Source organism: Canis lupus, chromosome 37 (assembly GCF_011100685.1).
Source record: "Canis lupus familiaris isolate Mischka breed German Shepherd chromosome 37, alternate assembly UU_Cfam_GSD_1.0, whole genome shotgun sequence".
NCBI classification, from domain to species: Eukaryota; Metazoa; Chordata; class Mammalia; order Carnivora; family Canidae; genus Canis; species Canis lupus.
Window position 1 is genome coordinate 5,817,366 of NC_049258.1, and position 27,212 is coordinate 5,844,577.

Consider the following 27,212-nt stretch of genomic DNA (forward strand, 5'->3'; position numbering starts at 1 on the left):
ACACTCACTGTGATCATTTTGCAATGTAACAAATGTGAATCGTTATGGTATACCTGAAACTAACATAATGTATGTCAACTACATTTCCATTTAAAAGAATAGGAAAGCTATGGAGATAATAAAAGAACAATTTATAAATTAGAAGCACTGCATATTGAATCTGTTCTTACTTCTGACTTCTCAACTCTACAAAGTCTTAAAAATGCTCAAAAAAAGAGTTAATTGTAATCTACTTTAATTTTTATAAAGATTGTATTTACTCAGTCTCTCCCTTCCAAAATACAAATCTCTTCTCAGCTCCTGGCTCCCTCCCCTTAGTGTCTCTGCAATTATTAAGAATAAATATAGTATTCTTTTCTCTATATTGATATCCCAAACAGAATTTTTAGTAATAGAAGAAATGAAAAGGCTGAATGATGCAGTTTATTATAAGTAAAAAATAATCAGGCTAATGTTTTCCATCACTTGGTTCACTTGGAGGGAATGATCCCAAACATTCCATGACATCTGTATGAGTCACAAAAAAGTTAAAGCAGGTTATTTTGTTAAACTGCTATGATCAGAGACTTAGAGTTGCGAGGAGACAAAACAGAAATCCAATGGTGCTTGGGCTAGAGCTCTGGAAACAGATGGTCAGTTAGCAGATGTGGATAAGTACTATATTTGCAACACTTTAAATATAAAATGTTAGCAAAAGGATATTTTATGTGTTGGGAGTAGTGGTATTTTAGGTGTTGGAAATATAATAGGAGAGCCAGCGATATGCTGGGGATGGCTTGCACCAGTACATGAGAGCTGATTGTGAGATTTTAAGGGAATATGCTGGCAGCCTGAAATGGGCTATGGTGGGAGAATTTACCCCATGGAAAAAAGGCAAATGCTACAAATCAGCCCTCCTCCACACTTCCCCTGGAGAGCTGGTTTTTAAACATTGGCCATTAAACATTTAAACATCACTATAGAAGACTGAGGATGGTGTTATCCAAATCAGCCCATTTTAGATACAACAGAAAGTCACTGCCACGAAATTTTAAAATAGCATACTATATTTCATAAAGAAAATTCTGTACAGATCATGAAGATAGCCATTTCAAAATAAAAGGCAAAGGCCATCTCCATACTTGGATAAATTCCTTCAAGATTCCATGAGTCTAGAATCATACTCAGAAATACACTCACAAAATCAATCTCTGCTCTCTCCTCTCGTTCCAAAAGGTACACTGTCCCAGAACTATTCTTTCCCGTTGCCTTCTATGTGTATTTATGTGAGTTAGTACTTAGTGTAACACCTTTTTACCTCATTAAAAACTCAGCAAGAGATCATTTAAAATCCACGTTATTTACAAGTTTAGAACTTAATTCCATCTCCACCTAGATTGCTCTGTGACTTCAGGTTACTAAATCAGGTAACCACCACAAACAGGTACTGTTTTAAAACAAAGAGATGTGCCACAAAAATAACAAATGTAGTCATCAAACTAACAAAAAGCATGATTTTCAAAGTGTAGAGCTTATCCTAAGGTATTATAGGGATTCACTGGAGACTTCCAAATATTAAGTTGCATTTTACTCATTGAGATGAACTTAACCCAATAAATTGTGGCTGATGGCTTCCTGTGGGATACAACCGAAATCTGTGTCATCACTAGGTCAACTTCTGTAGCCACGTTGGCTATCCTGGTCTGGTAAAATGAGAATCCTTAAGTAGGCTCAAACTGTGGTAACTTTCACTGTACAAATATTTGTTTTCTTCTAAAAAATCTATCCTCGTAACCATAACTGCTACTTGCCATGGTCATCTAAGTTGGGTATTTGGATCATTCTGCTAACTCAAACCTCCAATCTGATATCCAAAGTTACAAAGCTCTAGGGTTACCAAGTTGGATACAGAAATGGATGTCAATTTAGCTAGGGGGTATAGCATATGATTTATATAGGAAAAACACAAGAAACTATGGGAAAAGACATTTCCCTTTAAAATAAAAAGATGAGTAGCATTTTGCATTGTTATTTTAAAAATGTTTATGGGGCAGCCCAGGTGGCTCAGCGGTTTAGCACGGCCTTCAGCCCAGGGCCTGATCCTGGAAACCTGAGATCGAGTCCCATATCTGGCTCCCTGCATGGATCCTGCTTCTCCCTCTTCCTGTGTCTCTGCCTCTCTCTATCTCTCTCTCATGAATAAATAAATAAAATCTTTTTAAAAAACGATGTTTATGATATATTACTTTTAAAATTCCAAGTTTCTTAGTATTTCAATTTAGGCCCATGTAGAATGACTTGGGGAAAATAACGCTGCATGTTTGAGAGGACAAAACAAAGAGACGGGGGAAAAAGTTATTCCAAATTGAATATCTGGAATATTCTTTTCTAAAAATTAAACCAAATGATAAGCCCATTATATGAACTTAAGAAATAATAAGCCTTATAGTATTTTTCTAATTATTCATGCCATTTTACATCATTCTCCTGTTATCCTTAACCCTCTGCATTAGGGAGTCTACTGATAATACTCACTGACATGAGTCTGTGATGGTTTGTGTTACTTACTTATGTATGTATTTATTTTTAATTTTTTTTATCTGACAGAGAGGGAGAGCTCACGAATTCTTGCACAAGCAGGGGGAGCAGCAGAGGAGAAGGAGAAGCAGGCTCCTGCCTGAGCCAAGAGCCCATTGCAGGGTTATATCCCAAGACCCCAGGATCATGACCTGAGCTGAAGGCAGATACTTAACTGACTCAGCCACTCAGGCACCCCTGATGGTTCATTTTATATGTCAATTTTACTGGGCCACCAGATACCCAGACATTTGGCCAGACACTATGGGTGCGTCTGTGAGTGTGTTTCCAGATAAGGTTAACATTTGAATCAGTAGATAAAGTTAAGCAGACTGCTCTCCCGAATGTGGGCAGGCGTCACCCAATCAACTGAAGAGCTCTACAGAACAAAAAGGCTGAGAAGATGTAAATCCGTCTGCCTAACTGAATTGGGATATTGGTATTTTCTGGCTTCCAGACTCAGACTGAAACATAGGCTCTTCTTGGGTCTTGAGCCTGCCAGGTTTTAGATTAGAATTTACGCCATTAGCTTTCGTGTGTAACGCACACACATACACACACAGAAAACACAGCTTATATAGAGTCTCTTAAAATTTGCCCATCACTTCTTCATAGGAATCAAACATACCTACCTGGTGTATTTCTGTCTCCATGACTTTACTTTGGGTGTTTTTCCTCCTCATCCCCTATTTTTTCTTCTCCATAAACCCTTTTTATCAAAATCCTGCTCACCATTCAAGGTTCTATTCTAATCCTACCTTGGCTATGAAGACTTTCCACGTAGCCCCTGCCAGAAATAAGTCATTCTGCACTGGACCATTGCAGACGCTATACCAGTGCACACTGCACATTGTTTTATAGTCCATATGAGAAGCATTAGGGATAAAGCAGCCTGGAGGAGGGATGTGTAGTGGCTTTACACAGGAAGTGAATGATTTTTTGCAAAGGGATCTGATTTCAGCTCCAGTTCTAAGGAGAAAGTTACTTATCTTGCTGAGGATATTTGCAAATCTTACTTTCATGACCTGGCTGATGGAGAATGTAACCACCAGAGTAGAGGCAACTGATCCAGCCAGAGAACAAATCTACCAGAATGAATGCAATAACCATGTCAGAAAAACAGATCAGTCTGGGTTGTTATACAGTTGTAAGGCGGGAGCAAACGTGAGAGCGCACTGCCCTGCGGTGTCATGAACAACATGCAGAGCAAAGAACAATAGCAAAAGGAACCCTACTTTGAAAAAAACCATTCGTTGGACCACCATGGTCAAAGGAGGTCAGCAGTATGCTCAGAGCAGGAATGGGACGCTGACTAATCCTACAGTGTATCTTTATAAAGCCATTGTATATTTCCTATTACAGTAAGGATTTGGCCATTAACAATAAATCTTTATCATTTTCATGAAATGATAAATTGATGAAACTTTTACTTATTGTACTAACTAGAACTTTGCTTTAAGTTAACAATTCAAATCAAGATTTTGGTGAGGTGGGCAGCAGTAATACCCAGGTGAGCAGCAATCCCGGCTAAAAACAAAATAAAATTTTATTTTATAGGTATTTGTACATTCTGTATCTTTGTTTTCTCCAAACGAAATAATAAATTTCTAGAGGTTTGTCATTGTACAGCTTTTATCTTTTCTACCATAGGTCAAGGAATACTAAATCAATGACTGATAATTATAATTCTAATTGTTTTTCTTCCATTTGTAATCCCACTATTATCTAAGTTGAAGCTACCCCCAGCCCCAGGAGCTGGAAAGGACAAGTTACTAACCATCGCTTTAGAGAAAACTGAAGTTCACAGAGGTCAGATCAGATGTGATGGATCCAGAACTCCTGACCCTCCTGCAGCATACTTTTCTTAAATCCATCAAATTAACAATGGGAAGGATGAAACAGAAAAAGAGAGGCAGAGACAGACAGAGAGAGAGAGAGAGAGAGGAAGGAAGGAAGGAAGGAAGGAAGGAAGGAAGGAAGGAAGGAAGGAAGACGAAGAAGGAAGAAGACTAAAAAAGAGGAGAGAAGATAAGATAAGAGACAGAGCATCCTCCATCCCACCTCATCTACTCCCCTCCACTCTCCTCCAGGCCCTTCCCGTCCTCATTGCCCTCACTTCCCTTCCAAGGACGGCCCGTCCCGCCCCCTTCCCTTACTTCCCTTTCCCCCCCCCCCTCCACAGCCGTCCCTTCCCTCCCTCCCTTCCCTTCCCTTCCCGTCCTTCCCTCCCTTCCCCCCTCCCCCCCCCCCCCCTCCCCCCCTCCCCGAACAGAAACACCACGAAACGCATGATCGAGAAAGGAAGAAGTATTCCTAAGTTAAATAACATTTGGTTTTCCTTATTAAAGTGCATATTTGTCTTCCAGATATATTATCCCCATGAGCACACACTAATGATCAAACCTAGCCAAGAACCAGAAGCATTTTAAACAAGTCACATTTTAAGACTATTGATGCATATTTCTTGCAAAAATATAAAACATTTATATTAACACTGTATCCAGATCCCAAATTACCCTTACTTTTTCACACTCCTGAGAGTGTACAAAAATTTAAGAATTATTACAATAAGAAGGAGAATTTTTTTTTTATACTGGCCCACGTTCTTTGCTTATGTTTCATTTCAAAATGAAACAAGTCAAAACGTGTCCTATATGTTAGGTGAAAATCCTAGGCCTTAGATCCAACAAACAAACAGATGTTGATCACAGTTTCATAAGGATGATCCTGCATAAAACTTAGCTTAGTTGCCAATCTCACCATTACAGAACGAAAATAATTAAAGAAATCAAGTAACGGAACAAAATACTGATTAAAACAACTGTGGAATTTTGAAGAGACCCTTCCAAATGCAGAAAGAAACACATTACATATTTGATGTCAAGTCCAGTTTCAAACCGTATCATCTAAACTTCAAAACTGAACAATAAAGGATTTATAGAATCTAGGAGCTAAGAAGGGAATCTTGGCCTGCCTCTAATCCAATGTATTAATTTTTAAAATATCTTTACTGAAATATAATTGAGATACATACAATTAATATTTGAAGTGTACTACTCAGTGTTTTTTAGTATATACACTCAGTTGTGCAACCATTACCATAATCTTAGAACATTTTCTCCTGCCAAAAGAAACCCCATACCCACTAGCATTCATTCCCATCCCACCTCCAATCCAAGGAAACCACCAATCTATTCTGTCTCTGTAGATTTGCCTATTCTGGTCATTTGACACAAATGGAATCATATAGTGTGTGATATTTTGTGATTAGTTCTTTCACTTAGCAAACATTTTCAAGGCTCATTCCTATTGTGTCAACCCTTTATTCCTTTGTATTGTCAAATAATATCCCATTGTCTGGACCTACCACATTTATGTACCCATTTATCAGTTGATGGACATTTGCGTTGTTTCTACCCTTTGACTATTCAAATAATGCTACTATGAAACTTTGTGTACAAGTTTTATGAGGAGGTGTATTTTCTTTTCTCTTGGGTATACACATGGTTGTGGAATTGCTGGATTGTGTGGCAACTCTCCACCAACATTTTTTTTTTTAGAAGTTGTCAAATTGTTTCCAAAGTGGCCATACATTCCACCAGCAATATAGGAGGGTTCCAATTCTCCACATCCTCGCCAACATTTATTATTTTCTAGATTTTCTATGGCCAGTTTAATGGGTCTATAAGTGTCTCACTATAGTTTTGATTTTCACTTTCCTAACAACTAATGATATCAATGAGAAAGGATAGTCTTCAACAGATGGTGCTAGACCTGGAGTCCACAGGCAAAAAAATGAAATTTAACTCTCTACCTCATATCATACTATAAATTAACTCAGATCTTAGAGCTAAATGTAAGAGCCAAAACTATGAACCTCTTAGAAGAAAACACAGGAGTCAATTTTTATGATTTTAAGTTAGGTAGTGTTTTCTTAGCTATGACACCAAAAGCACAAGCAAAAACAACAAAAAATACAAACAAATGCCTACATCAAAATTAAAAATTTTGTACTATAAACAATGCTATCAAGAGAGTGAAAAGACAACTCATGGAACAGGAGAACATATTTGCAAAGCATATATCTGATAAGGGACTAGTAATCAGAATATATTGTACAAAGAACTCTCACAGTTCAATAATACAAAGACAAATACTCCAATTAAAAAATGGGCAAAGAATTTGACTACACAATTTTTCCAAAGAAGATATACAAATGACCAATAGGTATATGAAAAGATGACCAACCTATATATACGTAGAGATAAGGAAACTCAGATCCAGGATATCTAAATGACATATTTTAAGTTACTCAAGTGGTTAGTGGCCAGTGAGGTCTAGGCGAATCTTATATAGAAAAACCATTATAGGCCTTGGATATAAAAAGACATGGGCTTGTCTCCAAGAGTTTACTTGCTCAACCAACTTCTTTGAGCCTCAGTTTCTTCATCTATAGCAAAACCTATTCCATAGGGTTATTATGAAAGTTAAATGAGTTCATATAATGTCCCTAACACAGAGCCTAGCATCTAATAATAACAATTATTATTAATATATTTCAATATTCTATGTACCCCTCGCATAAAACTCTATGGCATTTAAGCATGAAGCCATGTACGTGTCTGTGGTGGTATGTCCTCTGCTAGATCACCTGTGATCTAATCAAGTCATACATATACGTCTCAGTCTTCCAGAACACTAGAAACCCTAGCATCTGGCCTGGTACTCTTCCTCCACGGAATGACAACAGATCTCTCATTTCCAAAAAGCAATCCCTCTCAGTAGAGAACAGTGGTAAAGCCACACTGATAATGTTCAAATCCTGGATTCCTCACTTGCTTGCACACATTATTTAACACCTCTAAATTTCAGTAAAATGTGAATAATACTAATAATACCTACCTCATAAGTGGTCAGGAAGTGTAAATAAGCTAACCCATGGGAAAGTACCTATTACAGTGCCTGGAACATGGCAGGTATCATCGTTATCATCAATGTCATGGTCATCATCATCATCATCAGTATCTTACCTACCAAGCCTGATATTGTTCTTATAGTTTAGTTAATAGTCAATTAGAAATATTTTATTTCTATTCGTTTATGTGAGCTAATGAAATAGTCCTAGAACTTCCAAAATACTGCTTCTAGAGCAGACCAGATCTAGAATTTTGTGAAAATTCACCCAATTTAAATCCCTGGCCTTAAGTAATTAGAAAAGAAGTCTCTCCCAAAACTAATGACTCTCAAAGTGCAGTACAAGCTTAATCACTACCTTGTTTAAAAAATATTGTGAAAGATCCAAGGCAACATACACATTAAGAGAGGTCAAATGGAGCAAATCTAGGAGCTATTTCTGGTGATAGCACAGGAGGAAGAAAGAATGGGAGGGAGTCTTCATCTGTCCAAGGCAGAGATGACAAAAACTGGGTATACTACAGGTGACAAATTTCATTCATGTATCAAGCTTGTTTTGAGAACCTTCTATATGAAAGGCAGTGGGGTAGAAGAGGGGGTAATCAAAAATAAATAAAGAAGGAGATCATCTGCTTGGAAAGATAAAACATGTTAACAATATAGCATGAGACAGATGTGGATAGATGTCATGAGAACAATGCAAGGGAAATTATGTGGGGATCCAAGGAAAAACTGATTACTCATGTCTGGATTGCTAGCTGCAACTCATACTATAAGTTGCCCTCCAATGACGCATCTGAAAGCCCCCATCTTCTCAAGAGTGGTAGGAAATCCTACCACAGGCTCCCATAGCACCTTCTACTACCTTCCCTATGATTGTTGGAAGACATCCATCCACCCTACTCATTGGTAAAAGGCAGGATAAGAGGAGCCTGCAGCTATACTGCCTGGCTTCAAATCCAATTCTATCACTTTCTAATTGTGGGACCCTTGTCCATGCACTTAACCATGCTCTGCCTTAGTTTCCACTTCTTAAAAATGTGGCTAAAAACAGCAGTTATTGACAAGGCTGCCGTGAGCAAGACAGGAATTAATCTAAGTCCTTACAACAGTGTCTACACACAGTCAGTGCGACATACTATCTAATGCTACACTGAGTATTAGCTTTTATCATTGTTATCACAGTGGCATGCATATATGAGTCATTCAGAAGTATGGGAATGTGGCTGAATGACTAAATAAATGAAAACAGGAAAAGAAAATGTTGCGCTTGAGAAGAGAGGATGGAGCCAGATTTCATAAGTCTGAAGAGCTAAATTTGAGAGCATTCCCCCTGAGAAGAAGCATTTCCTTTCACGTAGCTGAGGATTTGGATATCGTATTCCATGTCAATTCTGAAATCAGTCATCACTGTGGGAAAATAACTTTGCAGTATTTAGTAGCTTTTGATATTATGTTAAGTGGGAAAAAAAGTTTACTCCCTTTAAATATTCTGGAAGCAAAGTAATCATTAAAAAGGGAAGCTAAAATGTCAAGACTGGAAGAAAATCTACCAACCTTGAAGGATGAGAACTATGATTTCTAAAATGCACTCAAAAGCTGTGCAGCCCAATATAGAGCATAAGCCTCTCCCAAATGATCCTTTATTTTCATTCACTGGAAGCCAGTCATTTGTAAAGGAAGGAATGGGGGTGGGGGGGGTGGGAATTACAGGGAGATATACCTGCTTAAGTTAAGGGGTCCAACTTAGCTAAAAATCTTATTCAAGTTGTAATGCACAAGCAGAGAGATTAGGCCAACATGATGAGCTTCCAGGAATGTCTGATAATCCATTTTGTCCGCAAGGCTGGGGGTCCTTCTCTATCTTTCATGCCAGACAGTGTTCAAAAGCAAAGCCACCAGTAGACTGAGAGGTCAACCATCTGCCAGCCCACACTCAAAGTTCTTTACAATGCCTACAACTTTAGGTTGAAACTCCCATGTAAGTTTGAAACCCTCAGGGAATAAAATGGACAGTGTTTTTACTCATATAGCCGAGATAATATTTACCTCTATTTAACTACAGAAACTTTTATAAAGGCTGTGAGACAGAACTGGTTCTTAAGAATACATCCTAACTCTCCTTAAATAGTGTCCTAAATGTAACACAAACTTTTCTCAAGGTCCAGGGATTATTAATAAGCAGCTCTCTCCTGAAGTGTGTCTGGCAAGTTATGACTGGCAGGAAGGGACTGCCCCACTGTGTATACACAAGTTCTTGATCTCCTTTAGTGAAGGATACACTATGACTCAGCAAGTTAAGTCTAAAAGGAGACATTATCTCAACTTGGATTTCCCTGGATCCAGCGCTCTCTAATGAGCACACACAGATAAGAGCTTGTTAGAGTTGAGAACAGAGCTGAATTCCTGGTGTGGTATTGCTCTTTTATACCCAGATATAATACCATCAGTATTTCCCAAAGTCTTGTCTTGGACCCTCGATGCCCTTCCACTCAGTAGACTGTTTACAAACATTGGGCTCTTGGGCTGCTGAACCAAACTTAATACCAGCAACGTGATATCTTTCTCTGGGAGGACAAAGTACAGAAAGTGCCAGGTGGTCCTGCCTCTGGTGTCTTGGAAAGGCTTCCCTGTAAGGGACGTAATCACAAATCCATTCTCTTTCATCCGTTCTCAACTTCATGCTTGAGACTTCTAATCTACTTTGGGCTAGGAATCACAGGTTTATGAAAAAAATTTACAGAAATCAAGTCAATAGTTTCACTGAGAGTCTGAGGGCTCCTCCCACACATTAAAAATACATACTCTTGGTAACATCCGTTTGGGCTGGTTATAGATTCTCAGACAAGATTGTTGGAAGCCAAGCTGAAGATGCATAAGATGCTACTGTGGTACTATTGCTAGAGGTTATGTTGGGGGAGCATGGCATTTATCAAGTACTTAAACATTTCATTTGCTTTGAATGCTCTTTCCTTTATATGGATATATATCACTTTGTTCAGGTCTCTGTCCACATCTAGCCTTACCCAGGAGGTGTTCCCTAGCCACCTGGATAAAATAACTCTCCACTCCTGTGTTTCTCCAGACCCCTTCCTCTGATTTTTTTTAAATCACAGCACTGGTCAGCACCTGGCATGCTCTTGGTCTGTTTTCCATCTCTTTCCATAAAAATGGCAGTCCTATGAAGGAGGCTGGCTTATCTATTTTGCACAGGTGCTCTATAAATATTTGTTGAACAAATGAGTGAAGCATGGCTAAATACTTTAAATATCATGTCATTTTCATCCCCTCCATCCTTCAAGTCATGCATTTCAAGTGTTCTTACACTCTTACACCAAGAGAACTGAGGCTGGTCACTCAATACACAGACAGCATTATGTGGTGAAGAACATGGACCTGCGCAGCAGACTGCGTGGGTGAGAACACAGCTGAGTCACTGCCCTTACCTGTGACACCAGGAAAGCCACCAAACCATTCTCAACCCAAGGGCTCTTTATCTGTAAATGTCATTAATAATAATAGCATTGCCTCACCTAGTTATTGTGAGGAGCTGAAATGTATAAAGATCTGAAACAGTTCATGGCCCATAGTAGTTTCTAAACCAGAGCTGAATAAAAAAAACCTTAGCTGAGAAACATCTTGTAAAAATTACTTTCTTGTTCTAGATTTCTTACTTATAACCACTTTCTGATTACAACGCAGGTTTCTGGTGCATCTGTCTACGACGGAAGTGTAGACATGGTTACTCTGGCCTATGTGACACTGTTCTGTATTTCTCATTATACCTGAATTAATCTGTGTGGCGGGTTTAATATGGTAACCAAATCGGGGTTCTGAACCAACAACACTGAGGCCACAATGCAGTTGTGTAGTTGCTTGCTGACCTAGCCACCTTCCCCAAACAATACCACAACTTTTAAATAAACTATCTGTAACACAGGCCGTAAAGCTAAGGAGGAGGAAATATCCTGGCCTAAGAAGTCTTTTCTCTAATCAGCAGAAAATGGAGCGAGATTACAGGTAGAATAATATTCAGGCAAAAGAGAGTCCTTCGCCAAACAAATGCCCTCGCACCTGTTGGCTCCATACACCATTTCAGAATAGCATAGTAACTGTTTGTGGAAACAACCTGCTTGTCCAGGTTTCACGTGGACCTGGACATGGAATGCTTCACCTCTCAAAGGGCTTTCAGCCCTCCCTTGAGTGGCTGAGCCAATGTCAAAGCCACAAGGAGCCCACTCTCAGCAGCTGCCCCACGGCAACTCCCTCACGTTACCTTGCCCTGATGATCGTGTTTCATCTCCCAGCCCCTTGGCAGCTCCAGCTGTTTGTTGGCGAACATATTGAGGAATCCCACAAGATCTCGGTTATGCTGGTAGCGTTCAAAGTGGTGGGTGTCCCGCCGGACTTTGGTGATCATGTGCTTCAAACACGTATTGTTTGTAAACATGCGGTAGGCACTCTGGAGGAAAGAATGGAGAACCCATGTTAACCTGCCTGGGACCTGCAAAAGCCACATGTTACACATATGACATCAGAGCACATACCATCGTCCTCCAGTGGGCACGTAAGTGTCAACATTACTCTAGACCCACACATGGAAAACAGCAGGCCGAGCACAATATTTAGATCAAAATAAGATAGAAAGACTACAGAAAGTAAGGCATCTTCATTGATGATGTCTAGTTTTCTAATGAATAAGAATGCTTGCTATGGAATCTCATCCTACAGGAGATGTTAGGTCCTAAACTCAGTTGCAGGCAAGAACCACACAGTCATAGTCCCACCATGTCAGATACAAATATACATCTTCACAGCGAGCCCCAAAATAGCTGGTTCTTCCTCCAGCACCGCAGGAGATCACTGGTCTCTGGATGAGTGCCACGCGAAGCAGTTGGCATCATTTAGCAGCCAAGTCGTATAGAAAAATGCTTAGCCACCTATTTGAATGTCGGGAGTACATGCAATGGGCTCAGCTGTTCTCACTGGGAGTCAAATTTAACTGATACCACAGTAGATAAAAGTTTTTCATCTTACACCTTCTTCGAGGCATAATCTCAGTGAATGGGATGGCAGGCAGACCTGCCCGGGCTTTATATGTATTTTTTTTCTTTTTCTCTGTGTGTGTGTGTTGTGTATGTATGTATATATACATATGGCTGAATTTATACAGTTGAAATGCATGTTAAATAAAACTCCACTATACAACCACATAAAAAAGTGACTGTCTTATGAAAAATGCTATTGTCTTCATCTCTATGATACTTAAAAGGGATTCCAAAAATTAGCCATAAGCCATAGGCCATCCACATACAAGTTAGTCAACAAACACTCATCGCATCATGTCATGTGCCAAGAAGTAGGAAAGAAATAACTGTATAAATGATCTATTCTGGAATTCTATTCTTCTCAGATGGATTCAAATGATTCTTCTTACCTTTAGTATACCAGGGCCACCAGATTGAGTCTGGAGGCTTTACTTCATGGGTTCTGTTATTTATTTCAGTTTGAGATAGACCAAAGGAAAGGCAAACGAAATCAGAATCTCTGGAAATAATTTCATTTTAATAAACATTTACTGTGTTTCCTATGCCCAGTACTGTGGTAGTTACTGAGGACAGTTAACATCGTTCCTGTCTGTCCAGTATCCCTCAAGATGTGTCATGTTCCAGTCAAAGCAATTATTGATGATGGGAGTCCTTCTAGAGCTTTCTTCCCTTTGGCACGGTTATCATAGCAACCAGTGATGTTTGAAATGGTGGTTGCTCCCCAGTCTAGGTCCCTGGATCCCTGAGTGATGACAGGGATCAGCGAACCTTGATAATCCAATTTGGAATGAGAAACAAACCTCTGTCAGCTTATGCCACCGAGATTTGTTAGTTTCTCTTGACAGCCTCAACTATATAAAATAACTGTTTATAGTTTTCCTGATTGCTTCTCCATCATCATATACTTTTTACTAAAATATTTCTTCCCTATCAAAACAAAAAGAAGAAAGGAAGGAAGAGAGGGAGGGAGAGAGGAAGAAGGCAGGGAGGCAGGAAGGCAGGCAGGCAGGCAGGCCGCAGTGAACTATCCTCCGTACTAGTGCACTAATTCCTCAGTACACTGGAGTATAAAACACTTTGCGGTTCTATTTCAACCTGACAGTCTCAATGAGAGGAGGTTTTGATGGCTGTGAGAAACTGTGAGGTTCAGGGCGCAGCGCAATGCCAAAGCAGGCAAGCCTACGCAGGGGCGTGGAGCAATTAGAGAGCATGAGAGAATAAGAAAGTGATACCATGAAAGCAGAGAAGGAGACTAATAAAAGAAGTTGAAGGCTGTCGGAGACGAACGTTAGCTAACTAATAGTTTAGCCTGTGGCTGACCCTGCCTTGGTGTTTTATGCACAATCAGCAAGGCATCTGTTTTCTGCATTTGGCTCTGTGCTGCTGATGTATTTTCACAGAAGCCACTGCAAGCTTAGAGGCCGGAGACCACACTAGCTTGAGCGGCGGTTGGCAACGAGCTTTCAAGTCAGAGTCCCTGATCAGTCTCTTTGGGGACAAATGATTGTGGGATAATTTTGCCAGATAAACCATTCTAGTAACTGTTCTAAATAGGTTAATCTCCTGGTCCTCCTGAGTTCTTCCTTCCCCCCTCCATTAATATAAGTAAATAGGCCACATCCTGATGCTTCATCTGGAGCACCAGAAATGCTCCTCATTCTGCTGAAGAGAAGAAACAGAACTTTATTAGGTCAAGAAGAAGTAATTAGGTGAAGGAACCTGTCCCAGCCCCACGCGGGAAGTAATTCCCTGGGGTTGCACAGCACTTTACGTTCAGGAGACTTAAGGCCAGTCTTATAATTGATTACGTCCTCTCATTTTCCTCCTTTCCTCTCAGTAAGACATGGAACATAGCGCCAAGTTCGAGAGATCTGTGAAAAAAGCATCTACTAAAGTAAAGTAAATGCAAGAAAGATTTCTTATTAGTAACTAGCAAACGATCTTTGGAACCACAGGTTGTTCGAGTCTGAATAACATGCACAAGACTGCAAGTGCCCATATAAAACCCTTAAGGCAAATAGGAACATCCCTTCAGACAGATACATTTTTATAAGGAACTAAATATATACACATTTATGTACTAAATATATACATATTTATGTATATATTTATTTACATATGTGTTTAGGTATATACACATGTGACATATTTATGTATGTTTATATACATGTTTATTTTATTTTTTGTTTTTAAGTATATACAATATTTTTAATATATAGCTATATATGTAATTGTATATCTGTGTATGTATACATATACATATATTTCAGAAGGAATATTTATACTCCAGTTCATACAGAACTACAATGAAGATTTTAGTCACAGCCCTGTCACTCATGGACAGAGACAAAGAAAGTCATTTAATCTCTGCCTCAGAGATTAAATCTTCACTCAACTGTAAAACGGAATAATAATAACTGGTCTGCTTTCTTCATAGGTACACGAGACTCAAATCCAATGAAACAAAGGATGTAAAGCTGCTTTGAAGAGATAAAAATCACAAAAAAATACAGAGTAGAAGTAAGTAATAGAATATATGAGGGATTATACCTATCATACCTATGTCCTAACAGATAAATGATAGCAGTAAAATTGTTTTCTACTTCTGAGGTCTTTGAAGATTGTGGGCCAGCATCCCACTTTCTATGAACTAAAGAAGGTTTTCATAACCTTTCATTAATTATGTCACAAGCCCTGTGCTAAACCCTAAGGATACAGAGATGAGTACAGCCCCATCATTCAAAAGGATGGGAAGGAACATTATAGGGAAAGGTGGGAGGAAGAGGTTCCCTGGAGGCAGAAAGTGGAGTTTGGAAATCAAAGAGGCCACAGTAGCAGTGAAAATACTGAAACACAGAACAAGCAAGAGCTGCGGATGAGAGGGGTCTCAACACTCGAGAAACACTAACCAGGTGGGAATAGATTACAAGAGCTCAGTCTCCCTGGACGCTGACTCTGACAAAGCTGTGGGTTAAGGGAGAAGAGCCATTTGATTCTCCCTCGGTCGTTGGGTGGCTCTGAGTGAGGGCTGTTGTTTTGTTTTGGTCTCATAGAAAAAGATGCAATAAGTGGAGGTGACTTTCTATCTGAAACCAAAGTCGATTAGGAAAGAACAAATGGGCCCTATTTCATAACGTGATGAAGTCTGGTGGTAGAGCACGGAATGATCCCGTCTGGGAAGCTGTTGCACGTGGAGTCACCAGCAGTAGTTGGAGACTCAGCAACTGTTACTAGTAGACGGAACTCCTTCAAATGATCTCTCACGTGATTTCAGAGGTCCTCCTTAGTTACTGCTTCTCTATTCCAAAATTCCTTTCCTAACCTTATTCTTGGTTGTTTCTTGTTTTCTATGCAAGAAATGAACACCTGATGGTTGAGTGAATGATCAACTGAACTTCTTTAGCGGAATTTTGTTAAAATAACATTCCTTAGAGCTTAATGTGTTTTGTTTGGTTAAGTGTTTTGAGGTGTTAGAAATGAAAAATATCGAGAGGAGTTGCGGAGGATGTTATTGCCATTTGGCAGCAGAATAAGAACATTATATGTAAATACTCATTTCTTATCGATCAACCTCAATGCAAGTGATAATCTTTTTTTTTTTTTTTTTTTTCCTTTTCTGGCAGCTTGCTTGCTTGCTTTTTTCTTTCTTCTTTTGTTTAGTGTTATGGTGACCATACGTCTGGGGTTACCTGGCCTAGTTTTGATTTTACCTAATTTTGTTATTTTCATTAACATAGATAAATACATCAATGCTAAATAAAATCTATCTTTCATAGTTCATAAATCCTTCACCAAAAATAGTTATTCTGAAGGGCGCCTGGGTGGCTCAGTCAGTTAAGTGTCTGAATCCTTGCTTTGGCTCAGGTCTTGTTTTCAGGTTCATGAGATCAAGACCCTCATTGGGCTCCCTGCTCAGAAGAGTCCGGTTGTCTCCCTCTCCTTTTGCCTTTCCCCCTATTCCTTCACGTTTTCTCTCTCTCTCTCTCTTTCAAATAAATAAATAAATAAATCTTTAAAAACTAAACAAAATAAAAAGAATATTCTGAATGCACACTTGGAAAATATCACTACATCTACAGTGAATGTCTCTCATATTCACAAGGGAACAGATCTCAGCATTCATATATCTGATTCACAGAACAAAATTTATTATAAACAAAATCAAGTAGCATTGTCTCCATATGATATATGTGAGGATATGAAAATAGTCCTATCTTACACAGTCTGTAAGATAATCATAAGGGATTTTACATTATTTTCATCTAGCTAAAGATTAAAATGGAGGGAAAATTTAACTTATTAGCAAAACTAATTGTAAACTATCAATTCAATAGCAGGAATTCTTGACTTATAAGAATAAATTTATTTTTTATTTTTATTTATTATTTATTATTTATTATTTTTATTTATTATTTTTTATTTTTCTCCATTGAGTACTAAGGAGTTTAAATGGTGGAATTAATGTATTTCTACAGCTTAATAAAAGCCAGAATAATAGTTTTGGCATGTATGTTATTATTATTATTATTCAGTTATGTATTAGGAGACTTATTTTGTATTGCGCTAATTAGACAAACACAGGCAAACCATGACTATAAAAGCCATGACACTAATACCTAAATCTTGAGTTATCAGAATTCATTTATGAATACAATTTTGTAAGAAATCTGATCACACCAGCAGAGGGCAGTACTATACATCTTAGAGCAACCACAATGCAAAAAAATGAAAACAAAACTTTTCAAAAAAACAGTATTTTGTTTCTCAAGTTGTCCTTTAGAGTTATGACAACCGTATATCTACTTAACTTCATTATTTTCTTTTTTTAAAATATTTTATTTATTTATTCATGAGAGACACAGAGAGAGGCGGAGACACAGGCAGAGGGAGAAGCAGGCTCCATGAAGGGAGCCTGATGTGGGTGGGACTCGATCCTGGGACCCGGGGGTCACACCCTGGACTGAAGGGAGGCGCTAAACTGCTGAGCCACCCAGGGATCCCCATCTTCATTATTTTCAATAAAAATGATTAAGTTACTATTATATGAACTCTATTTTCATGACTATCTTTTAATATAAGCTGATTATCTTCAAATCATAAAAAGAATTAGGAAAGCTTTTAAATTAATACACTTCTTTTGTATGTTGAACATGTTCAATAATATAAACAGGGAATCTACTGAACCAGTTATTGATAATAAACAATTCAAGCAAAAAAAAAAAAAAAGACTAGATAATAAATCTTAAAATAAAGAAACCAAAAAAGTTTGTTTCATAATATTTTGTTACATAATCTAGGAAAAAGAAGAGATTCCATAAGTAACGCCCTCTATAAAAAAACCATGCAACTTATTCCCAAAAATTCAAACCTTGAGACCATTAACTAGATAGATCCAGCTGCTTTAATTCTTGCTGTAGATAAGTCAGGAAAATCAGACTTCCTAAAAACCCAACAGAATTTAAATCTTACACAAATGCATAGATGCCCAGCATGGACCATCTTTGTTGCCAGTAATGAAGAAAGTTCAGGTAGGAGAAAAAGAATTAAAATGCTTTAGAGAGGATACTTAAAAATCAAGATTGGCTTCCCAGCAAAAGAAGTTCTTCCTGCCCAAGAAAATGGAAAAATAATGAAAACATGAAGACAAAAGAAACAAAATAAACCTTTAAGCTGCTGAGTATTTTCACACTGTTACAATATGTTAGTGTCAGAAGTCCAGGTGTGTTACTGTTGTGACAAAAGCAGTGAGATCATTTACCGCAACATCTCCTTATTCTAGAAATTCCCAAGCTACAGGTCGTAGACCAATTATATCAGAATCACTTAAGGAACCAATCAATTAACCAACCAAACACATGCCTGGGGCCCACTCCAGACCTAATGAACCAGGTCTCAAAGGTCTGGGAACCAAGAATATGCATTTATTTATAGAACTTGACCAAGTTTCAGATCTACAGCCTCTTACCACAACCCAGTAACTGTGAACACAGCCTCTACTTGAACCAATGCAGTGATGAGAAACTTGTACCCAAAAAGACAGCCTGTATTGACAAGTTACAACTCGGTGCTTGGCGAGGTCACACTGGTAGCTTAAAACTGGCTACAGTTGGCAGTATTAACATTACAGAAATCAGTAAATGCAAACCAGGCCTTGATATGATTTTGTGGGCTGTCTAGGAGAGGTGTGGGTAAACTTCAGACCCATCGGCTGACTGGCTGTGTCTGCAAAGTCTTTTGAGATACAGCCACGTCCATTTGTTCACATGCCGCCCCTTGGCTCAGAAGCTGAAAATACCTTCTGGGCCTTTACAAAAGAGTGCTACTTTTTTCTAGATGTAAAGTCTAGACTTAAACTGCTGGAGAAAATAAAATGCTAATAATACAAATTAAACTTCACATTGTGCTGTTACACTATATACAGCGTACGCGTGCGCACACACACACACACACACACACACAATAAGACATAGAAGTCCAATGTTCAAAAACTATTATCTGGCTCAAAAAGAAGGTACTACTGACTTCACAGACACAGGACTATGAAGCTCCGACTTGCGTCTTCCCTACTTCACTGTAGTCTTAATGGTTAATGTAGATGAAAACGTTCATGTTGGAACTAGACTTGTCTGTAGGCTGGCTAGTGATAAGAGACTTCAGCAAAAAGCAACAAAAGCATTCTGTGTATATTTTATTATTACTTGTAAATTGTGTGCTAGATATCCTTTACTCAATAAAATTTGTAAGATCTCACACACACACACACTTTCCCCAGAGCTGTTGTTGAACACTTACCAGCAAACCCTTGAACACTACCATCCAATCAACTGCTCTTTCTGGAAGCCTTTCTTTTCTCTTGTCCCCACCTTCTAAAGTATTAGCAAGAATGTCTGCCCTTCCTCCAAAACATGTCCCATATTCATCCACTTGTCACCATCTCTACTGCTACTGCGTTGGTCTCAGCTCTTTTTATGTCTCACCACAGGGCCTTTTCACTTGTCTCCCTGATGCCAGTCTTGCCTTCTAAAACTCATTCTCAGAAAAGCAGCTAGAAGGAGTTTTTTAAATATTGAAATTACCCCTACAGGAAATCCCCTTAGAATAAATCCAGCAAGAATAAAGCCCAAACTCTTTGCCAGATGGTATCAGCCCTACTTTCTGAAGCCCTGCTCACCTATCTGACCTAATTATATACCACATCAGACTCAATCAAGCCTTCGAGCCTTTGCTTTTCCTTGATACGGAAGGTTCTGCTCCCAGACCTTTACCCTACTGGCTTCTTGACATTTTACAACAGCTTACATGTGGCTAACCTAATATCACACTATTCACCCTTCCTATCGCAGCCGAAGAGCCCCTCTGCCCACTTTTTTGAGCCCTGGAGTCCTTGCACTTGCTGGTTCAATTGCTTGAAATGAGCTTCTTTTGGCTTTTTCCATGGTTGATGATTTCTAATCTTTAGGCTTTTAACTCAAAACTATTTCTTCTGAGAGGCATTCTGCAATCATCTTTCTAAAGTTGCCCTTATTCTCTGTCCACCCGAGGAGAAAATCTTGATCTTATTCCTCACCGTGTCTGCAGCACTTACCATAATTTCTAACATAGATCATATTTTCAGTATTATTTATTGGATGAATGAAATAACTCAATATGCATATAGGACACATTTTTTTGCTTTCCTCTTTGCTCATGCATATCCTCCACTGAGAAGGTCCTCCCATGCCATTTGTACCAACTGATATCCATTATTTATTTAGTGACAATTTAAGATTCACATCACAAAGAAATGCTTTCTAACCAAACTATTTTTAACCAAAATGCTTTCCTTTCAGATTCTATTTTTTGTATTGCACACACAGATACAGTTTTGGTTTAATTAATATTTTTAAATCCTTCTCTTTTTTTTTCTAGAAATGTTTTAGACAAAAATCATGCTTCATGACCAAAAAATAAGTGTGACATTCTTTACTGGCACCCTATGGACTTCATATACCGTAGTGCTTCCAGGAGGTTAGCACTTCCTGAGTAAAATAAAAACTTTTCAATCCAGATTTAGCTCCAAAATAAATGTGGAAAGGGGGCATGTAAATAGAATTAGAGAGATTGGTTGTCCTGAGAATTTAAACAGAGGGAGGGTATGCATGAAGGGTTTCTTGGTTAAGGAACCAAGATCAGGAAAGAGGGTAGAATTTTGGTTAGTAGTCAGGCCTGGAGGAAATGGAAAAAAAAAAAAAAGCAAGGAGAGAGTCAAAATGATTTTTCTCTATTTAGAATAATAGCTAAAAGACTAAATTTTTATAATCACTTGGTTAACAAAAGACTTACTCTTTGGTTGATACTAACATTTTTAGGCCTATAGCAAAATCACAGAGGTGGGGTTTCTAAACAATAGACACATTAGTAAAGGACAAAAATTTAAAACTATTTCATTTCTAAACACATCACTATGCTTCTCTCTTCCAAAAATAAAACTCTGAACTTCCATACAAACTTCATATATCTTTAAAATAAGCTTTTATTTTTAATTTATTTTCAGGTTACAGCAATGTATAAAGTTTATATTTTCTCTTTCTCTTTCAGAGAACATGTACCACAATCTCAAAGACGGATCTAACCACGGCCTGCTGTCAATGTTCAGATATTTAGTTACATTTTTGCAGGCAAAATAAGGTGATCATTAAGAGCATAGCCTCTGAAGTTAGTATCTCTGGGATTTTAACCCCAACGATACCACTTAGTAGGTATAGAACTTTAGGAATGTTTTGTTTTGTTTTGTTTTTGTTTTTTTTAAGCATACTTGACACACAAAATTACATTAGTTTCAGGTATACAATAGTGATTTGACAACACTTTTCTCATGACCTATATGACTATATGACCATCTGTCACCGCACAATGCTATTACAATACCACTGGCTCTATTTCCGATGCTATAGCTTTTATTCCCAGGATTTATTCACTCCATAACTGGAAGCCTGTATCTTAGGAATGTTACTTAACCTCTCTATGCTTCAGGTTCTTTATCTGGAAAAGTGGACATTTTATCTCACTCAGAGGTTTATTTGGACCCAATGGGTTAGCATCTATAGTACTTAACACAGACCCTGGAACATGCTTAGTGCTCAACAGCTCTTGTCATTCTGCCATGACATTCGTAAGGATAGTTTCCTCTGGCCTGTCCCTTTTTCCATTGCAAACTCTCGGACTGGATACTCACAGGGTTAGAATGCAGCACGGTGAAGAAGTCTGGGCTGATGAGGAACTTCACAGGGGGTGACTGTAACAGCAACGTGAGCCTGGATCTGGAGGTAGAGTGAGGCAGGACGTTTTCCCGTCGGAAATCTACATGGGGCAGAGCATAAAGGCTTTCAGGGAGATCTTTCCACATAGTGGAAACATGTTTTAAAAGTAACAAAGAATATCTATATAATTTACTATTATTTTCATCCTCCACACACTCTTTCCTTTGATGTAAATTCATGGGTAAGACATGACTAAAATGGAATTGAATTTTTCTAGCCACTATTTACATTTTAATGCATCCTTAGATGGTTTAAGTGATCAGATTCAATCATTTTCCTCTATCCCACACAACCAGAGATTAAAATCATTTATCTTCTATTTGGTTTTGTGATGTTCTTAGTACTAGTAAAAAGTTGAGGATTAGAAGAGGTCTCTGGTGAATTCTTCTATTTGCATCAGATTACCAGATCTTATTGAAGATCAAAAGTTCACCAAAAAACAACAACAACAAATACCTAATTTCTTGGAAATCCTTATTATTTGTTTCCTTATTATTTGTTTTCTACTTTTTAGAAATTACAAACCAAACCAACCTAAAGGCTCTTACCTGCACTGGCTTGGTGAAAGTCAGCTTCCTCCCCTGCCCCATCGATCGCATTGGTATTTTCCTCAGGCCTCTCATTAGTCATGGTTCTGCGGATACTCTGGTATCTGAAATCAGGAGCCTAGCATTACGTCACAGCATTCTCTAAAACAAGGGACTCAATCATTCCCCCAGAGCCCAGAAATTTTCAGTATCTTCTCAACTTCAGCCAAAGTTTCTTCCCCAAACCTCCACCCATTCCATGACCTTCTGGACCATCTGTTGTTTAAGTAAATTACAATGTATTGAATTTCTTCTGTCCATTGTTTGTGGAATATTTTCCTAACAAAGTAATAAAACTTAAAAAAAAATCATGCCCCTTAACCAAAGAAAATTAAATTCTTATATTGCTAAAGAAAAGAACTTTTTATGTCATGGTCATGAGTTTTCAAAAAAGAATGACATTTAAAAGGATTAAGTGGATAATAAAGATGCTGATGGACATTCTAAATATTTAGAAAGATATCTGGCCTCATATTATATATGTATATGCTCTGTTTTCCTAAAAACCAATGCCTTGGGTTGAGTAAATGGACCATAATTACTTATTTCTCTCAAGTTTTCAAACAAGTGGTACATATGTGTGGATTTTTTTTTTTTTAACCAACAGAAGTTCAATGAAGTCTATAAATCAAAAGAGGTACCAGCTACGGGTAAATGACAGGTCACCCAAAGATGAAACAGAAACAACCATGTTTTTGACTTTGGCCCATGTCAAAATAAGCCCAACCCCACTACAGTCATCGTGAAGATGCCCATCCCCACCTCCGGTTCAGCTGCTCCATTTGCTGTATGGAGTTTGATCTCTGCAGCACCTGGGGGGCTGGAGGCGCTGTTGGCCGCTGCCATGTGGTGGTTCTGTTCACGTGATCCACGTAGAAGATCCTGCCGTGGCTGTCAATGCGCGCCTCCCAGTCTAAACAGTAGGAATGCACCAAGAGGGGTCAGAGGAGGAGCAGAGGTCATTAATGTGGTTCATGATCTTTAGCACGTGTTGTCCCTGACATGCTGTAAATGGGGCTGATAACATATACCTCACTGCATAATCAGGCACTTCCCTCAGTCCACTTCAGCATCTACTGTGATCAGTTAGTAAACAACATACCTTATGCGTGTTATGCCCACCCTTTAAAGACCCTCTGAATGTAGAGAATCCTTCCAGATCCTCCCACAATGCTCATGTTCATGTATGAGTGCCAGTGCTTTAAAAACACTCTTTTTAAAATACAAGTTGTTGGGGATCCCTGGGTGGCTCAGTGGTTTAACACCTGCTTTCAGCCCAGGGCGTGATCCTGGTGTCCCAGGATCAAGACCCACATCGGGCTCCTTGCATAGAGCCTGCTTCTCCCTCTGCCTGTGTCTCTGCCTCTCTCTCTGGGTCTCTCATGAATAAATAAATAAAATCTTTTAAAAAATTATAAAATACAAGTTGTTGGTGTTATAAGACTTTGGATTGCATCAAAATTGGTATCAATGATTGTTTTCACCAAAAATTGATTTTTTTTTTTCAGCTTGGATGAAAGACTCCTATAGCTGGAAACTTCCAAGCACATATTCACATACAATTCTGATAAATGTAATCTTCAGAAGAAACTAATGTTAGCCCAGTCATCAAATAGTATCATTATCTACAAACTTCCATCTGCACTTTCCCAAAGATGGATACGTTTTTTTCAGAATAAGGGTAATTACTTGTCTCCAGCCTCAAATACATACAATGGTTTAAAATATTATTTAATTTTATGTTTAAGCAATCTCATCGATTAAGTGCATGTTCAGTGAAAACAGAAAGCAGAGTGGTCTTCAGAGCCAGACATACCTTCTCTGTGGCTCTCTAAAGGGCCATTCTCCTACCATAATACACAAAGCATAAGCTGATCCTTTCAAAAGGCGAAATTTTGAAACTGACTGTAGTTGGGAAGAGCAATTTATATAGCCCTGTTTTATGTAGGAAAACAGCAAAGTGACACCTGCTCAGGTGGCTCAGTCAGTTAAACATCCAGCTCTTAATTTCAGCTCAGGTCATGATCTCAGGGTAGTGAAATCAAGGCCCCTATCAGGCTCCACATTGGGCATGGAGCCTGCTTGGGATTCTCTCTCTGCCTCTCCCTCTGCCCCTTTGTGCCTCCATTCACTCTCTCTCAAATAAATAAATAAATAAATAAATAAATAAATAAATAAATAAATTTTTTAAAAAACCAGCAGAAATCTACTCTTTAACCAGTAAAGCTTTTATACATTTCTATTTCTGTGTAGTGTTTGAAATTTATAAGCACCTTTCTCCTTAGCAGCTCAATTATTTCAAAACTCCCCATGTTATCACCTAGCTTATCAACAGACACCACGGGAGTCCTAAACCTGGAGACTGGGAGGAAGGCATTTCTGCTCCTGACCACCTATGGTATTTACTCTGGAAGTGAGTAGAACAAGAATTCTAACAAAGTTCTCAGGGTTGGAAAGACCTGAATGGTAGACCCTGGCCAGGAGCAGCCAATCACCAAGGGCTGCCTCAGTAGGGGGTGGAAAGATCTGTTTTTGTTGATCCTAGCATGGGGTAATTCATGTAATTCATGACAAATGGCAAGAAAAAGTAAAATTGAGCTGAGGAAAAACACCACACAGACATAAAACAGCTCAGTGCCCTCACGCTCCAAGGTACGAGAGACTCACAATGAACCAGCCTGCCAAATCTGAATTCTTTGGATACAGTTGCAAGCCCATCATTAAGACATTTCCAAAAGACTTCATGATCAGCCTGCCATAAGCTGACAAATAGTGACGACATTAGAGCATTTTCAGGAACCATTTTCCAAAACCCTTTGATCTATTCCACTGTTTCACTCTGCTCTCTGCATACTTTCCCATCTCAAAGATTTTGAGAGCCAATTATTCCATCTCATTAGAGCCAGGATAATTCAAGCACATAGTATATGCAACTCAAATGCACAAGAAAACAAATGGCCATTTCTTCCCCAAAAAATGTTTACAGTAGCTTCCAATTTTAAAAATGTAGAATAGGTCAATTAGGGATAAAAACAGAACAGAAACCAACTAAAGAAAGTAGAAAGAGAAGCGTTGCCAAGCTCCCAAGATAAGTTTATAACTCAAATTTGGCTCTAAGTTTTCTGGCAGTTGAGGCAGAAAAGAAAACACATTGTGGCATACTTTCCATTTTCTGACAAAAGAAAGTAAAAAAAAAAAATATCTTCAAAGATAGAACTTTTTCCTTGAACAAAGTACATAAGAATTTACCCCACAGAATGTGATCTCTATAAGGACCATATGGGTAACAAAGTGGGGGAGGAGTGAGGGCAGGGAATCTCCAAATATATTTACCACTATACCTTGCACACAGCCTGAAGTGAATGAATAAGCAATTTAAATAACACAAAACCATAACAGGGAATGATTCTTGTGTTCACTTTCCACAAAGTCTAGGAATAACCTTAATGTATTTCAGCAAAGACATCTCTATGTGCAATGAGAAGAATGAGAAAAATGAGGTCTGAAAATTTGTTCCAAAGAACATGGGACGAAAAAAAAAAAAAAAAAAAAAACAAAGAACATGGGACGTACATTAAGACCATCCCTCAAATGCCATGTCTTTGCATTGAGGCTGTTACTTAAGTTCCCCTAGAGAGAAATGCTATCTTGCCCATCTCAAATGGACACTTGCCACAGGTTTGAGGAAGGCTGTTCAGTGTTGTTGACTTGTTCATGAAGTACATATCCACTCCTGCCCCAGGGGTCAATTCCTTCCCATCCAGACAAAGACAGTAGGGATGCCGATAGGAAGATTGGGTTTCTATTTTATCTATTAAAGTTTCTCTGCAGGGTGGAGACAGTTGGGTATGGTTGCTTATACCTTTTTATATTGGCCTGGTTTGTTCTTGGTATAAGTTAAGCATACGAGAACTCATTGCCCAGCATCAAAGTTCTCTTTGAGAGACCATGATAAAATCAGACAGGCAGGATTAGAAGACTGGAAACTTGCCATTTACTTCATCTCACCACACTGCAAAACTGGGTGTACAATCAGTGCACCACAAGTCTAAGAACAATGTATTGACTGGGGTGCGTATACACATAGTACACCAAACTGGGAAGAGAAACCCCAAACCATGGGTTTCTTGCCATGGCTTTGTCACACCTCTGCGACATGACCTTCAACAAATCACTATACCTCTGAAACACAGTTTCTCCACTTTTTCTTTGAAAAATTAGAGGGCAGAATTATATATTGCTAGGGTCCCTTTTAGCTCTAAATTGTTAGAATCTTCAAAATGACATCCAGTTTTCTACATCAGGTTTAATAAGAACCTATTGAGATCTTATGTGTAGGCCAGAATTTGCAAACTAAATTCTCATTAATTTAGCCTTGTAGGGGCTCTGAGGTCCTGAGAACCATCTGCCAACTCCAGGTCAGCCACTGTAGCCCTAATATTACCTCTTAGGCCTGTTGGTCTTCCACATAAGATTTTATTTGCATTAAAAAGCTTTATAGCACTAACAGGTTTGAAAACTGTTATCTACAGAAATGTCTCTCAAGCTGTGGGGTTCTGACAGTATGTATCAGAATCACTTTGAGGATCAACAGAAAGGCAGATTCTCAGAATACACCTCAGATGTGCAAAATCAGACCATCTGAAGCTAGGACTCAGTTGTCTACATTTTTGACAACCTTCCCAAGTGGCTCCTGGACACTCTAAAATTTGAGGAACACTGACATAAATTTATAAGAACTTAAAGTAGCTAGTTTACTAGGTGAACGCATGGAGCTAATGCTAGACTTCTCAGAGGTCGCGAAGTAT

The 27,212-nt window shown here is 38.6% G+C and overlaps 1 protein-coding gene across 1 annotated transcript in view; it reads right to left on the reverse strand.

Moving 5' to 3' along the window:
* Window positions 1–27,212, reverse strand: part of HECW2 (HECT, C2 and WW domain containing E3 ubiquitin protein ligase 2) — a 363,663-nt gene that overhangs the window by 89,340 nt on the left and 247,111 nt on the right. Inside the window, exons 12-15 of the mRNA XM_038585899.1 lie at window positions 23,167–23,317; window positions 22,366–22,469; window positions 21,733–21,857; window positions 11,747–11,932 (exon numbers count right to left, since the gene is read on the reverse strand). Coding sequence (XP_038441827.1) covers window positions 11,747–11,932; window positions 21,733–21,857; window positions 22,366–22,469; window positions 23,167–23,317 — 566 coding nt within the window. The remainder of the gene's footprint in view (window positions 1–11,746; window positions 11,933–21,732; window positions 21,858–22,365; window positions 22,470–23,166; window positions 23,318–27,212) is intronic.